The sequence below is a fragment of the Ahaetulla prasina genome, chromosome 6, assembly GCF_028640845.1.
Source record: "Ahaetulla prasina isolate Xishuangbanna chromosome 6, ASM2864084v1, whole genome shotgun sequence".
NCBI classification, from domain to species: Eukaryota; Metazoa; Chordata; class Lepidosauria; order Squamata; family Colubridae; genus Ahaetulla; species Ahaetulla prasina.
Genome location: NC_080544.1, coordinates 60,881,684 through 60,894,952, shown reverse-complemented (window position 1 = coordinate 60,894,952; position 13,269 = coordinate 60,881,684). Strand labels below are relative to the sequence as shown.

General features: G+C 40.4%; 1 protein-coding gene across 1 annotated transcript; it reads left to right on the top strand.

Moving 5' to 3' along the window:
• The first annotated feature begins 2,806 nt into the window (after positions 1-2,806).
• On the top strand, positions 2,807-8,628 carry NPM3 (nucleophosmin/nucleoplasmin 3). Its single transcript, XM_058188918.1, has 5 exons — positions 2,807-2,962; positions 4,200-4,285; positions 5,692-5,811; positions 6,771-6,864; positions 7,310-8,628. The coding sequence occupies exons 1-5, from the start codon at positions 2,887-2,889 to the stop codon at positions 7,414-7,416; spliced, it is 483 nt and encodes a 160-aa protein (XP_058044901.1). The 5' UTR covers positions 2,807-2,886; the 3' UTR covers positions 7,417-8,628.
• The last annotated feature ends 4,641 nt before the right edge of the window (positions 8,629-13,269 follow it).

Sequence of the window (13,269 nt, the reverse complement as noted above, 5' to 3'; positions counted from 1 at the left end):
TTGTACCCCTCCAAAGCCCTAAGAAAAACTCCAAGGATCCATCAATTAGCAATTTTCAATGTGACAGAATGGAAAATGACAGTAATAATGTTACGTTTAATTAATCAAAGTGAATTCTACTTTTTCTTTGCTCCAAATAGATGGATCCTAGTTTACTGATAAGAGAAAATATTGTAGTTTAGGATTGAACTGTAGGGTCCTTGGTGCTCTTTGAGCTTGGTTGCTTCCTTGCAGACTTTTCATTACCAAACTAGGTAACATCAGTGCTAGTAGTTATATCTAGTTTGGTAAAGAAATATCTGCAAGAAAGCAGCCAAGCTCAGGGACCCTGGTGGTCAAAACCTAACCATAATTTTTTATTGAAATTTATATTTTGCCTGATAGCTCTAGATAGCTGAAAAAAAATTAAGAAAGTGGGGGGAAGCTGTGTAGGGACCTGATATTTAAATATTAGTCCTACCTTTTGATTCCATTTTAGTTGATGTTTTCAAACCCTTGAATTCCATAATTACTAGACAAGGGAAAGAAACAATTTTCATATAACATGTTGGGATTATTTTTTTAATTCACCCTAGAATTAAGTATTTTAGCATGATGAATGGAATATTTAATGAGTAAATTTTATTGTAGGTTAAATTTCTTTTCAGATAGTCGAAATGTTGTTACATATGAATTAACATTTGTGATATATATATCATTTTGGTGCCATTTCTGTCCTGCAGTACAGTGGACAGTGTGGTAAACATCACTACACTTTGCAATGCAAGTCAGTTCATTAGCCTGTCTATACTGGTTGGGAATTATGGAAATTATAGCCTTAACACATCCAGATACCTGGCTTAGTCAATTAAGTAAGGACTTCAAAGGCATCAAATTGAAGTTTCATTTGCCTCCTTTGGATCCCAAGTATGTCAGTTGCTCAGTTTTCCAGATTTAGCTGTTTTATATATCATACTTTTTATCTCTCAATTTCATATTGTTTAAACAAAACAATTTTTTTAAAAAATTGCCTTCTTGGACTTCTAAAAGGTTGGGAATAGTATTAACTAGGTTATGTGAAATTGAAACTATCATGTCACTCTTTTGTCATTTGTCTGATTTTTCTTGTTCTATATTTTTAGTTCTTATTTCTAAGTTTAATAAAATATTTGACTTGGAACTTGGGGATTGAATAGGTATTTCTTACCGGCCCAAGTATTTACTCCTTGAATGTCTTCCTTCTGTGCTGCAGGTCTGGACCAAGAAAGATACTAGAAAACTAGATTTAGATCACAATGTAGTGACAGAAGTGAGACAGTAATTATTGCCTTCAATTGAGGATTAGTTCAGGCATTTTAACATGCTTTTCAATGTAGAGTAGAAAGTTTAAATGAGCCTGCCTATTACAGTCATGATGGTTGTAAAGTTGCATCACTGACCTTAATTTTTTAAATTGCTCCAAAATAGCAAATCTCAGGCTCAGCATAGCTATTGCCTTTACAAGAGAATAAGGCCAAAGGTGAACATCTGTTTTCAAAACTACCCAGAAAAAACAAAATATCTTGCCATGATGCTATATGGTAGGTAATTTAATAACTCTTACCTCAAATTTTTTTTCTAAGAAGGGAAATTATTATCTCAACCAATGGTCTTTAAGTATGTAAGAACACTGAGATAATGTAGTCCCTGCTTAAAGCATCTATGGACCATCAAATTCCCCCAAGTTTTGACTAGATCATGTAGTCTAAAATGCAGTTACTGTAGTATATTATAGGTTATTTAGGAACAGTGTGTAGGGAGATATCGGTATGTTAACTCTTACTCATACAGTAATGTAGACAATGGTTATTTTTGCATTCTGTTTTCTCTTAATATTCTCAGGTACTTTTACTTTTCCTCAGAGAAAGTGCAAAACAAAAGAAAATCCTTTTGGAGCACTTCATCTCTTGATATTTTATAAATATTTCCTTATTTCTCTTATTTTTAGAGCATCCTAATCACTGCATGAAAAATAAAAGCATTAGTTACTTCTAGTTTTGTATCATGTGCAGACTTGATCATTATTCCCACAACCTCTTCATCTAGGTTGCTCACAAAACTGATTAGCAGAGAACCCTGTGGACTCATCTCAATATTATGCCATGGCACTTCTTCCAATCTATTTTTAAGCAAATTGTAGGAAAATGAGACTAACTAACGACTAATTTGCCACAAGCCCATCGTGGCTCTTGTTAATTGTTGCATCTCTATTCAGATCTGCTTCAGGACTTGTCCAATAAAGATGTAAGCTGTCTGAAATTCTTATATTTCACATCACAGAAAGCTTGGCCTACATCTCCATGGAGAACTGCTTCAGCTGAATCATAACATATATTATAACAAATTGTTCATTTCAGTTCTTGCCACATTTCTGTTGGGTTTATAGATCTAAACCTTGACCATTCCAAACATTGAATTTGGTTCTTTTTTTCATCCATTCTCCTATAGACTTGCTTGTATATGGAAGCAAGTATTGGAATTGAAATTACTGTCTTGCTTCAGCTGACAGGTGGCTACTTGCTCTCCAGGTGAAGTCTCTGATACAAAGCAGAATTCATGCCTTGTTAAGCAAGGACACGTTTTTCAGGTTCATAGTACAGGTAGTCCTTAACTTAGAATAGTTCATTTCGTGGCCGAAGTTACAACGGTTAAAGTGAAAACACCTCAGAGAGACACGCGATTTGTGCAATTCGTACGGAATGAATAAAGTCTTGTCTACCTTCCCTTCTGGAGCGGACAAACTTGTAATTGGAGAAAAGCTGCGTCGCCGATTGGAGCAGCCCCAGTGGGGCGGGCAGCAGGCGGAGCGGCACTCGATCGTCTTCCTGCCGTTCCTTTTCCTTTCTGCTCTGCGCTTCCTGGCTAGACATGGCCTCTTTCTTGGACCTAGAGAGCCTGGACGGTGAAACTACGCCGCCGATTTGCACTAGTCGTTTCGTTTTCGGTCGGTAAAGATGTGCGGGGGCTTCGCAGGCTGGAATTTTTGCCTGGCTGTCATAGTTGAGAAACGAGGGGCCGCGGGTGGGGTGGGTGGAAAGCTGGAAGGCAAAACCAGGCGCTTTGAGGGAGACGGCTGTTTGCTCCCGGAGCAGCGATCGCTTGGGAGGATTTGATCGCTCCGAGAATCGCTTGAATAGGGCTTTTAATGATCGTATTAGCACGATGCATTGGACCGCATAATTAAGTAACCTCATTTCGGGTTTTTATTCTGGAAAGCTGAGCACATGGAAGCACCACGTGCTTCCCTGTCCCGATTCAATTCGTTCCCTCCAGCTCGGCTCTTGCAAGCGCCTTGGCTCGTTCGTTGAAAAAAAGGCTGGGAAGGCATACAAGCCACGTGTTGTTTGCTCTTCTTCGGTTGCAAGGAAGGATTTATCTGCCGAATAAACGTGGCGAAATGTTTCATGAGTTTCATTAATCAGGGTGGAACTTAATGCGTGTTACACAGGGCAGGACGCAGATCTCACTCAATTCCAACTCACGTTGGAGAAATTGCATAGCAAGGCTTTCTAACATTGGTAAACTAAAAATTAAAACTGTTAAAATTTGTTGTCTGTTGTGTTTTTTCATGCAGCCTGGAATACTGAAGTGAATGTGCAATAGAGATTGTTCTGCCTATTTTCATTTGTTTCTATAAAGGTTGATGGGATTTGAAATGCAACATGTCACCGAAAATTATCTCCAACATTTTTCATAAGAGATACTTTTGTTGGGCAGCAACTCTGAAGTAATGAACAACTAAGAATGTGTTCCTTTATATAACACTAAAACATCATTGGTAGATTTTGCGGATAATTCTGAAAATCAAAAATACTTGTTAATTCCTTTGGCTTTAGAATCAAATATAGTACTCCCATCTTTTCAAGTTGGGGAGATCAATACAAATCACGTTGAAAAAACATCACAGAGGAAGACAGTGACAAACTGTTTTTGTATTGTTGCCTAAAAAGTGAGATGAGTATTTCCATGAGGTAGCATAAATCAAGCTCAGCTCAGAGACCAAAAGCTTTCGGTTTCAGCTTTTGATCATGCTGGATTTATTTTTGGCTTCTGCAGAGTGAAAGCATGTTGAAATGTGTAGCATTTCTGCAGTTGGAGAAACTTACCTCTTCCATTTAAGAAAATTTGTGCTTTTTTTTTAATGCCTTATTATAATATTCACTTTGATCCTCCACCCCAAGGATGTGAGCTGAACAGCAGTGCGCGTTCTTATACTTTTAAAGTCTCGGAAGAAGATGATTCAGATCATTTCCTAGCTCTAAATATGGTAAGATATTTCACTTCACTCTGAACTGGGGAGACTAGCTGCAGGCTATTTCCGAGCTAGTGTTAGTATTAATAAGGTAGAATCTTGTGCAGATTATCATGAATGAAGCGGCACATCTTCTGTGGCCAACACGGAAGTAAAAAGCCTGTTTACTTCACATAATTGAAAAATATTTTGCTGACAAAGCTGCTTGGGCAAGATGGCTCTGAGCCTTTGTATTTTTTGGCATTGTGCCACAGATCACAATGTGTGCATGTGCACACATGAATACACAAAAATCAAATATTTTGTTCTAAAGGCTACTTTTTCTGATTATATCATCCCAAATGTTACTTGTTTAAAATCACAAAGCAAGAATTGTGCTTTTAAAGCAAACTCTGAGGTGTATTGTGGTTCTGCATACTTATTTTAATCAGTTATATATATATATATACATACATACATACATACATATTTGTTTTCTGAGGTTTTCGCGGGTGTTTGTATGTAGGTCTTTGGTTATTTGGGTTTTCTCCCGCGTAAAATTGGAAGTGTCTTGGTGACGTTTCGACGAAGTCTCATTCGTCATCTTCAGGCCAGAAGCACGAAGCTGAAGCCTGAAGATGACGAATGAGACTTCGTCAAACGCCGCCAAGACACTTCCATATATATATACATATACATATACATATACATATATATATATATATATATATATATATATATATATATATATGTCTTTGGTTATTCGGGTTTTCTCCCGTTTTCTCTCCTTGCTCCCAGAAGCACGAAGCTGAAGCCTGAAGATGATGAATGAGACTTCGTCAAACGTCGCCAAGACACTTCCAATTTCTGTGAAAACCCGAATAACCAAAGACCTACATACATACATATACATATACATATACATATATATATACATATATATATATATATATATATATATATATATATATATATATTTGTCTTTGGTTATTCGGGTTTTCTCCCGTTTTCTCTCCTTGCTCCCAGAAGCACGAAGCTGAAGCCTGAAGATGATGAATGAGACTTCGTCGAAACGTCGCCAAGACACTTCCAATTTTACGCGAGAAAACCCGAATAACCAAAGACCTACATACAAACACCGAAAACCTCAGAAAATATATATATATTAATATATATATATATATATATATATATATATATATATATATATATATACACATATATACACACATCCCATGTGGGATGGATTACATATCTTGCAAATTAGCTAAATTTACTGTTTTGGGTTCTGTTCATATTTGATACTAGATGATTTTGTTCGGATCCTGCATCCAACTGCTTATTGGAAGAGGTCCATCATTAGAGGTTAAGATAGCATTTCATTCTTAGCTAAGCGTTCCTCAGTATGCCCCTTCAGTTTTTTTTCTCCTCCTCTTTTCAAGGCTTGTCTGTCCGAGGGTGCCAAAGATGAATGCAACATTGTGGAAGTGGTGGGTCGTGACTATCAGAACAAGGAGGTTGCTGTGCCTGTGGCCAACCTGAAGCTGTCATGCCAGCCCTGGGTAAAATATTTTGGGAATATGGGTGTCTTAGAGCAGGGGTCTCCAACCTTGGTCCCTTTAAGACTTGTGGATTTCAACTCCCAAAGTTCCCCAGCCAGCTTTGCTGAGTTGAAGTCCACAAGTCTTAAAGGGACCAAGGTTGGAGACCCCTGTCTTAGAGAAAATCAGTGTAATGGTTCCAGAATGTTGATTTGAAAGAATTTCAAACACAATTGGCCAGTCTTGGGGTGGCCCCTCTGATATGCCGTAGTGGTGCAGTGGTTAGAATCCAGTACTGCAGGCTACTTCTGCTGCCTGTCAACTGCCAGCAGTTCAATTCCCACCAGTTCAAGGTTGACTCAGCCTTCCATCCTTCTGAGGTTGGTAAAATGAGGACCCAGATTGTTTGGGGCAATATGTTGACTTTAAAGCACTGTAAAGAGAGGACTTTAAAGCACTGTGAAGTGGTATATAAATCTAAGCGCTATTGCTGTGCTCCAAAGATTGAGATTTATCACCAGATTTTCCAGAGCCTGCCTTCTATGGTTTCTCCAGAGTGGGTGAAAGAATGTTCATCCTGAGGGAAATATTTGATACTTGAAAATTTGGTATCAGAAAATCTTTCTTGACCCATGATTTTCTAGATCGTATCTGTATAATCAGCTTAAATATGTGGCTTGATATAATAATGAATCATTAGAATAACTGGATATAATGCACTGGTTTAAAAGGTGTTAATGAGAGCTTTGAATCTCCATAGACATGTTAATGAGTTAAATTTGCAAATTAGGAACAGAGTATTTCTTTTTAATTATGTGAAAATGTCATGGCTCACATCCTCCCACTCTTCCCCCCAAAAAACCCCAATAACCACAGATGCAACAAAGCACCTGAATAAGCTTCAAAACCTATTGAACTAAATGAGACTCAGAGATATTCATCTTGTTTCACAATTGCTCTGTCTCCTTATTTTTCCACAGTTGTGTTTAGATAATTTTGAGTTCCAGCCCCCAGTGACCTTCCGTCTGCGCTCAGGATCTGGCCCTGTTCATCTTTCAGGACAACATCAGATTTGTAAGAACCTGGGAATGGGATAGAAGAAACCATTGGGTACAATGAGCATGCCATAGTAGTTAAAGGACATAAAAAAGTAGTAGTTTTTTCTGGAGTAATAACCACAATTCCAGTTTAAGTGTCATGGCCACCTCAACTAGCATGGTCAATATTGTGGATTCTGGAACTTTTCCTGGTATAAGCTGGTTTTTGTCATTAACATGGAAAAGAGATAGCAGATCTCCATGTAAATGGAAAAGAGATAGCTTAATGGAAAACTAGCATTTTTGCCCACCTTCTGCTTTGGAGCAATGCAAACCACTGAGGATATTGTGTGAACTACTAAATACGGGGTGCTCTACCAATTTAAACTTCATTATTTTTAGAATATAAATTAATGGGTAATAGGAAAGATAGAGGCTTGGTATCTATCTGGATGGTTTAAACCAGCCAAATTGTTTCTCAGTTCACAGAAAGGATCTTTCAGATGATGACTTCAGTGATGATGATGAAGAGGATCAGGAGGAAGAGCTTTCACCTATCAAGCCAGCCAAGAAGAAACAAAAATCATAGCTGAGCTTCTCTGTAGGTACCTGTTCAGTTGCCTGAGAATGCTCATCCTGAGTGGAATATTGTAGAGTTCTTGTTTTCGTTAATTAAGCTTGTTATATTATTGTAGGATACCATGGACAGTTCTCCATTCACACCATTAGTAATGACTTCCTGAAATTGGCTTTTTCATTTAAAGGCTCTGGACAGGAAATATTCTACAGCTTTTTGCTCGTTAATCCCATCTCTGATTTTATATTCTAACTAGTATGGTGTAGTGTAGAAAAGAACTTGCTTTTGCAGATGGACAAGGAAAGTAGCTATCTGCAATACCACAGCAGGGACCTTCCAGTATCCAGCTTTCTTTGTCATGGTAATGTTACAGACATGTGCTGATCTTGGAAAACTGGAGTTGTGATAGCAGCTTAATGAAGTTGGTCTGGGATCTCTGCTTCTCCCCAAGGCACGAGGGGCGGTAGAACCATCTAGATGTGGTTAGTTGTGGGGCTAAAAAATAGGTGCCCATATCCTGGATGTGTTTGCTGCTGTGATCGAGACTTTTGTTTGTGGCAAATGCTGCAAATTTTATTTTTTTGAGATGCATCTGGAGCTGAATTAAATAGCTCACTGAATCTGGTGGCTGTTAGAAATAAGATGTTTCTTATTTTGTGGGCGGAAAAAATCTGTGGAATTGTTGGAGAACTGCAAGCGTGTAACTTCCACTCCCGCAAAAAAACCTCAATACGTGCTTTCTAAGAAGAATGTCTTGATACTAAGAAAAGTATCCAATTATAAGCCCTTTGCTCCTGATATTATTTATTTTTTCCAGGTAAAAAGCAGGGTCTGTTTTCCAAATGTTTCGTATCTGTTTTTAAGGTTACATTTTTTTAGTGAACATTATCAACTTCTCAGGGAAAGTTACTGGCTCCATTTTGCTAAGGTTGGGTGGCTCCTAATTTTGTTTTGATATGAGCCACATTCTCTGCAATAGTTGATATATTCCATAGTTATTGAAGATACTTCCTAGATTTACTTTCTGAGAAAAAAATAAAGGTATATTTTTTATTTAACTTCATAGAGTTTGAAACATTGCTCGCTATTGGCCAGATGGAGTTTATTACAATTTATAATTCAGAACAAGCTGGAGTTTTTACCCTTGATTGATAGCTGAGAATGCTGCCTGTATGTTTTGTCCTTGTTACTGGTGTCCTTTTTTTAATAAATACATTTGTTATACATGTTCTCTTTTGCTTTTTATTTTCTTGAACGATGTTGAGTGTTGAAAAATACAAAACGAAGTTCTGTTACTTCATTTTTCTATCATTTCTATTCATTCCATTCCTTAAATATATAATGGGTTTAATGAGAATTTTTAGCATTTTCTAAAAGAGGCTATAGTTATCATCATTATCCATTTGGATGGTGCTGACACAAGTAGGATTGTTTCAGGCTTGCAAGGATGTATTTGCTGCTCAACAATTACAAAAGTAAAACGTTAGCTTTAATCCGAATTATTTGCTACTCTTATGCTATTTTATCAAGCTTCCTAATCCCAGGCTTATTCCTATTAAACCTGTTAGCTTATTTACATAGTGCTCTAGCGCTTTGGCTTTAGCTTTGTGTGATAAGTCTCCTAGGCTGTTTTTCTATTCCAGCTGTGTCTGAGGAATGCAAACTGTTGTCTGTTGAATCCAGCTCATACACAAGCTCTGCCACAGGGTGGCTTATTGTTACTGTTGCTGCATTCACTTCAGCTCCCTTCTTTTCACTTTCAGGCTGTTCTATCCCACAGACTCTTCCCCAACCAGTGTTGTTGTTGTTTTCCCCAACCAATGTTTTGTCTCTCTACTGGGTGAGTCACTTTAGTATCATCCTTCAACCTTCTCCTTCCCCATTGCTTTCTTGATTAGAATTCAGTTTTTTCTTTCTCCAGGCCCCTTCAAGCCCCCTCTGCTTGCCTGTCTTTTGGTTTCCTGAAGGTCCAGCAACTCCTTCTCTATCCTGTATCATCTTCTTGGGTTTTTGTGTTTTCTTTCTGTTGAAAGTAATCTCTGCGTACAGAATCTCATACCCACTCCAGCAAAAGCATCTGTCAAAGACTTTCTGTTAGCTGGCTGGCAGGGACAGAAGCAGAGACTCTACAGAGATTACAGTCTAGAATGACCATGAATCTACCTAACAGAGCAGGGATTGCGGCTTCCAGCAGGTCTGGATCTACTGCTGGTAGAGAAAAGTGGAGCAATCATTGTCAGGTGGCTGTAAGGGTTGGACCAGCATGGCTGGTTTTGCACTATTCAAAGGGCATTTGGGAGGGTTTTTCTTTATTAAAGCAATCAAGGAAGAAAAATATAAATTCTTAACACAGTCCCTAAAATTAAATTACATCCTATTACTGAAATTTGTTGCTTCTCCTGGTTTTGGTGAAGATAACAAATTGCTTCAGTGTGGAATTCCCCTATCTCCTTTTGGGTATTTATATGGATGGGGCATTTAGATACAAATATATACGTAAGCACACACCAGCAAAATAAGTATATTTTGAGCAACAAATCATATTTAATTCCTGTTCAGTGATTAAATCGGATTCCAGATCTGAGAAAACACATTTTGTTGGTTCTTGGCTGGAATTCTTTTACTTTGGCTGTCCCCAGCTTGAGACTATTGTTGAACTATCAATTTGCATCCGCTCCAGCCAGCACAGGTGGTGTTGGTTGAGGGAAATTAAGGGTTAGTAATCAAGTTCATCCAAATAGCGTGAGACTGAACCCAGTATTCAAATATTTGCCCAAGAAAGAGATCGCAAAAGAAGTATAAACTTGGGAAATAATCCACTTTTAATTCCATTAACTAGAGACTTGGGTTGGATCCTTAAGGACAATAGCGCACAGACATGAACAGCTTTTTTGGTCATCTAGGTCAGGAGTCTCCAAACTTGACCACTTTGCTGGCTGGGGAATTCTGGGAGTTGGAAGTCCACCAGGCTTAAAGTGACCAAGGTTGGAGACCCCTGATCTAGGTGATCACATGTTCTGTGATTGGTTCTAATAGTAGAAATCCTTGAATGCTCAACAAACCTTTCTTTCAGACAAAAGGAGACAAATTCTTTGTGTCTAATCACACTTGGCCAAATAAAGTATTCAATTAAATTCAAATTAATAAAATAACATTTCTGGGACAGAAAGCTTTGGGGAAAGATGAAGTCAGACAGATTCAAAGATGTGTGAGGCTGATAACTTGATGTTGGAAGCCTTTCCAAGAAAGCTAGACCCACGGGAGTTTGTGTACACCACTTTTCATGACAATCTCCAAATCGGCCTCCCCAGTCTTTTTTTCTAGATAAGCAGACCAACTACTTAGAATTCCTCATACCCCAGGCTGGGAATATGGCAACAATAAGACAAGAAGGTCTCCAAGTCATTTATGATTCAAATGATTTGTGGAATGGGGTAACATAACGCAACAAATTTCCTGAAAGTATGGGATTTTTTTCTGCAAGCGAACAAAAGTTTTAAGCAGCTCTTTATGAAAGAGCAGATTCTTCATGCAGCCACAGGATGGCAGTCTTATCAGCAAAAACATCTTTAAAATTTGTTTCTAGGGACTTTGAAGGATTTAGGTTTACCCATTCTTCAAAGGTTTCGAATGGAGCTAAGGATGTGTTAGAAAAATTGTTTATGATGCAATAAAGTTACCTGCACATCATTTTAAGAGGCTGAAAAATCTGTATTGGTTATTTCAGCCAAAATGTGTAAGCAATGTGTAAGCATTGCTTTGAACATCCATCATATTTGCTATTGCCTATTTGCCAGTACATTTGAAACTGTTTAAAAGCTGTTTTACACTGTTTAAATTCCAAAGCACCATGTGATGACCTGTCAGTCTGTCAGAGCGTTTGCAGTGTGACTACTATTAAGAGACAACCCAGGAGCGAAACACAGCACACAGAGATTTAGACATTTAACAGTGGTATATATACAAGACTTATAGAAATATATGTGGTTAGAAAATACCTTACAAGCAATCAAATGTCTTAACTCTACACAGAGAACACAGCAATGAATACTGGACACAAGGAGCGAGAGAGAATACGTCCTCTCCTGGCTGAAATTTATAAACGCCTCTTAAAGGGGTAAAAGACTTGTGTGGACCCCTTCTGAGTCTTAAACTGGCTATACCAATGCTGATTCATTCTCATTGCATCAGCCTTACTGTTCTGTTTCCCTTCCCCCAATACTCCCAGCAAAGAGTCCGTCAGAGGCCTTCCTTTTTTCCTTTTATTTACATAGATACATGTCCTGGCCACGTCTACCCACGGGCCTGCCAAGTTTCTGGAGATAACGAGGAAATTATAGATAAGGCCAGAATTACTCACGAATATATTCTTCCCTCCATTGAAACAGTTAGCTCGCGCCAATTCATTAGCTCGTGCCAACTCATTACTTTGTCCAAGACAAAAAACCAGGAAGTCCCGCCTCCTATTTATAGTCTCTGCAGATGTCACTGCATGACAATTATGACTTGGCTTTGTCCCAACTCTTCCGCTGCTGCGCACGGCGATCACGTCTACGTAATCTTGCATCGCTCCAAAACTGTTCTTGGGGCGTTGCCAAATCAGAAGGAGGCTCCATGGAATCAGGCTGTGCCGGCCCCTCCTCCTCCTCCCTTTGAGTGGGTGCCAGGGAGGGAAAGGGCTCAAGAGAAGCAGGGCTGGCCAGGTCTTCTCCCTCACTTTCTGAATCATCCGAGTCCAGGAGTCCGGGTCCAGGAACCTGGGTCACAACACTATCCCTCACCGCAGGGCCCTTCCCCCGGGGCTGACGATCGGGATGCGGTCGGGCTGGGTTCTGCTCATGGAAGGCCTGCACCAGGTCAGGGGCATGAACGTCGGAGGCATCTACCCAGGAGAAATCAGTCCCGTATCCCTTCCACGCGATCAAATATTGGAAACGACCCTTCAGCCAGCGGGAGTCTCGTACGCTGTGGACTTCGTATTCCTCCGATCCGTCCTCGGCGACAGTGACGGGTGCTGTTGGGCACCGAAGGGGACTCGGTGTGGCCTCAGGAACTAGAAGGGACCGGTGAAAAACGGGGTGGATCCGCATGGATCGTGGCAGGGTCAGTCGGTAGGCTACCGGGTTGATGACTGCCTCGACAGGGAACGGGCCGATGAATCGGTGGTCCAACTTCTTTACTGGGCGGTCGGACGGGAGGTGTTTGGTGGAGAGCCACACCCGGTCTCCAACTGCCAGCGGGGGCGTTGCCCGTCGGGAGCGGTCGGCGTACCGTTTGTAGTCCTCCTTTGCCCGATTCAGCTGCTGACGTACCAACTGTTGGACCGCATGCAATTCCGTCAGGAAGGTCTGCGTTTCAGGAACAGGAGAGTCCGGTGGTGCCAGAGGGAAGAGCCGGATGGTACCCACATTGGCAAAGAACGGGTCATCTGAGTAGAGGTGTGCTGAGAGTTGTTAAAAGCAAACTCCGCCAGGGACAGGTAGTCGGCCCAGTTGTCCTGTTGCTGGTTGATGAAGCAACGGAGATACTGTTCCAGTATACCGATGACCTTCTCTGTACCCCCGTCGGTCTCCGGATGGTGCGATGACGACAGACACACCTGCACCTCCAACGCGGCCATCAGGCTCTTCCAGAAGCGGGCTGTGAACTGAACTCCGCGGTCCAAAACCACCCTGTCCGGTAGACCATGGAGGCGGAAGATGTGCTGCAGAAAGAGACGGGCGTTTTGCGGCTGTGGGCAGTCCGCGGCATGGGATGAAGTGTGCCATCTTGGTGAGCATGTCCACCACCACCAGCACCGTGGTGAACCCAGAGGACGGCGGCAGGTCTGTCAGGAAGTCCATAGAGATCGCCCCCCAGGGTCTG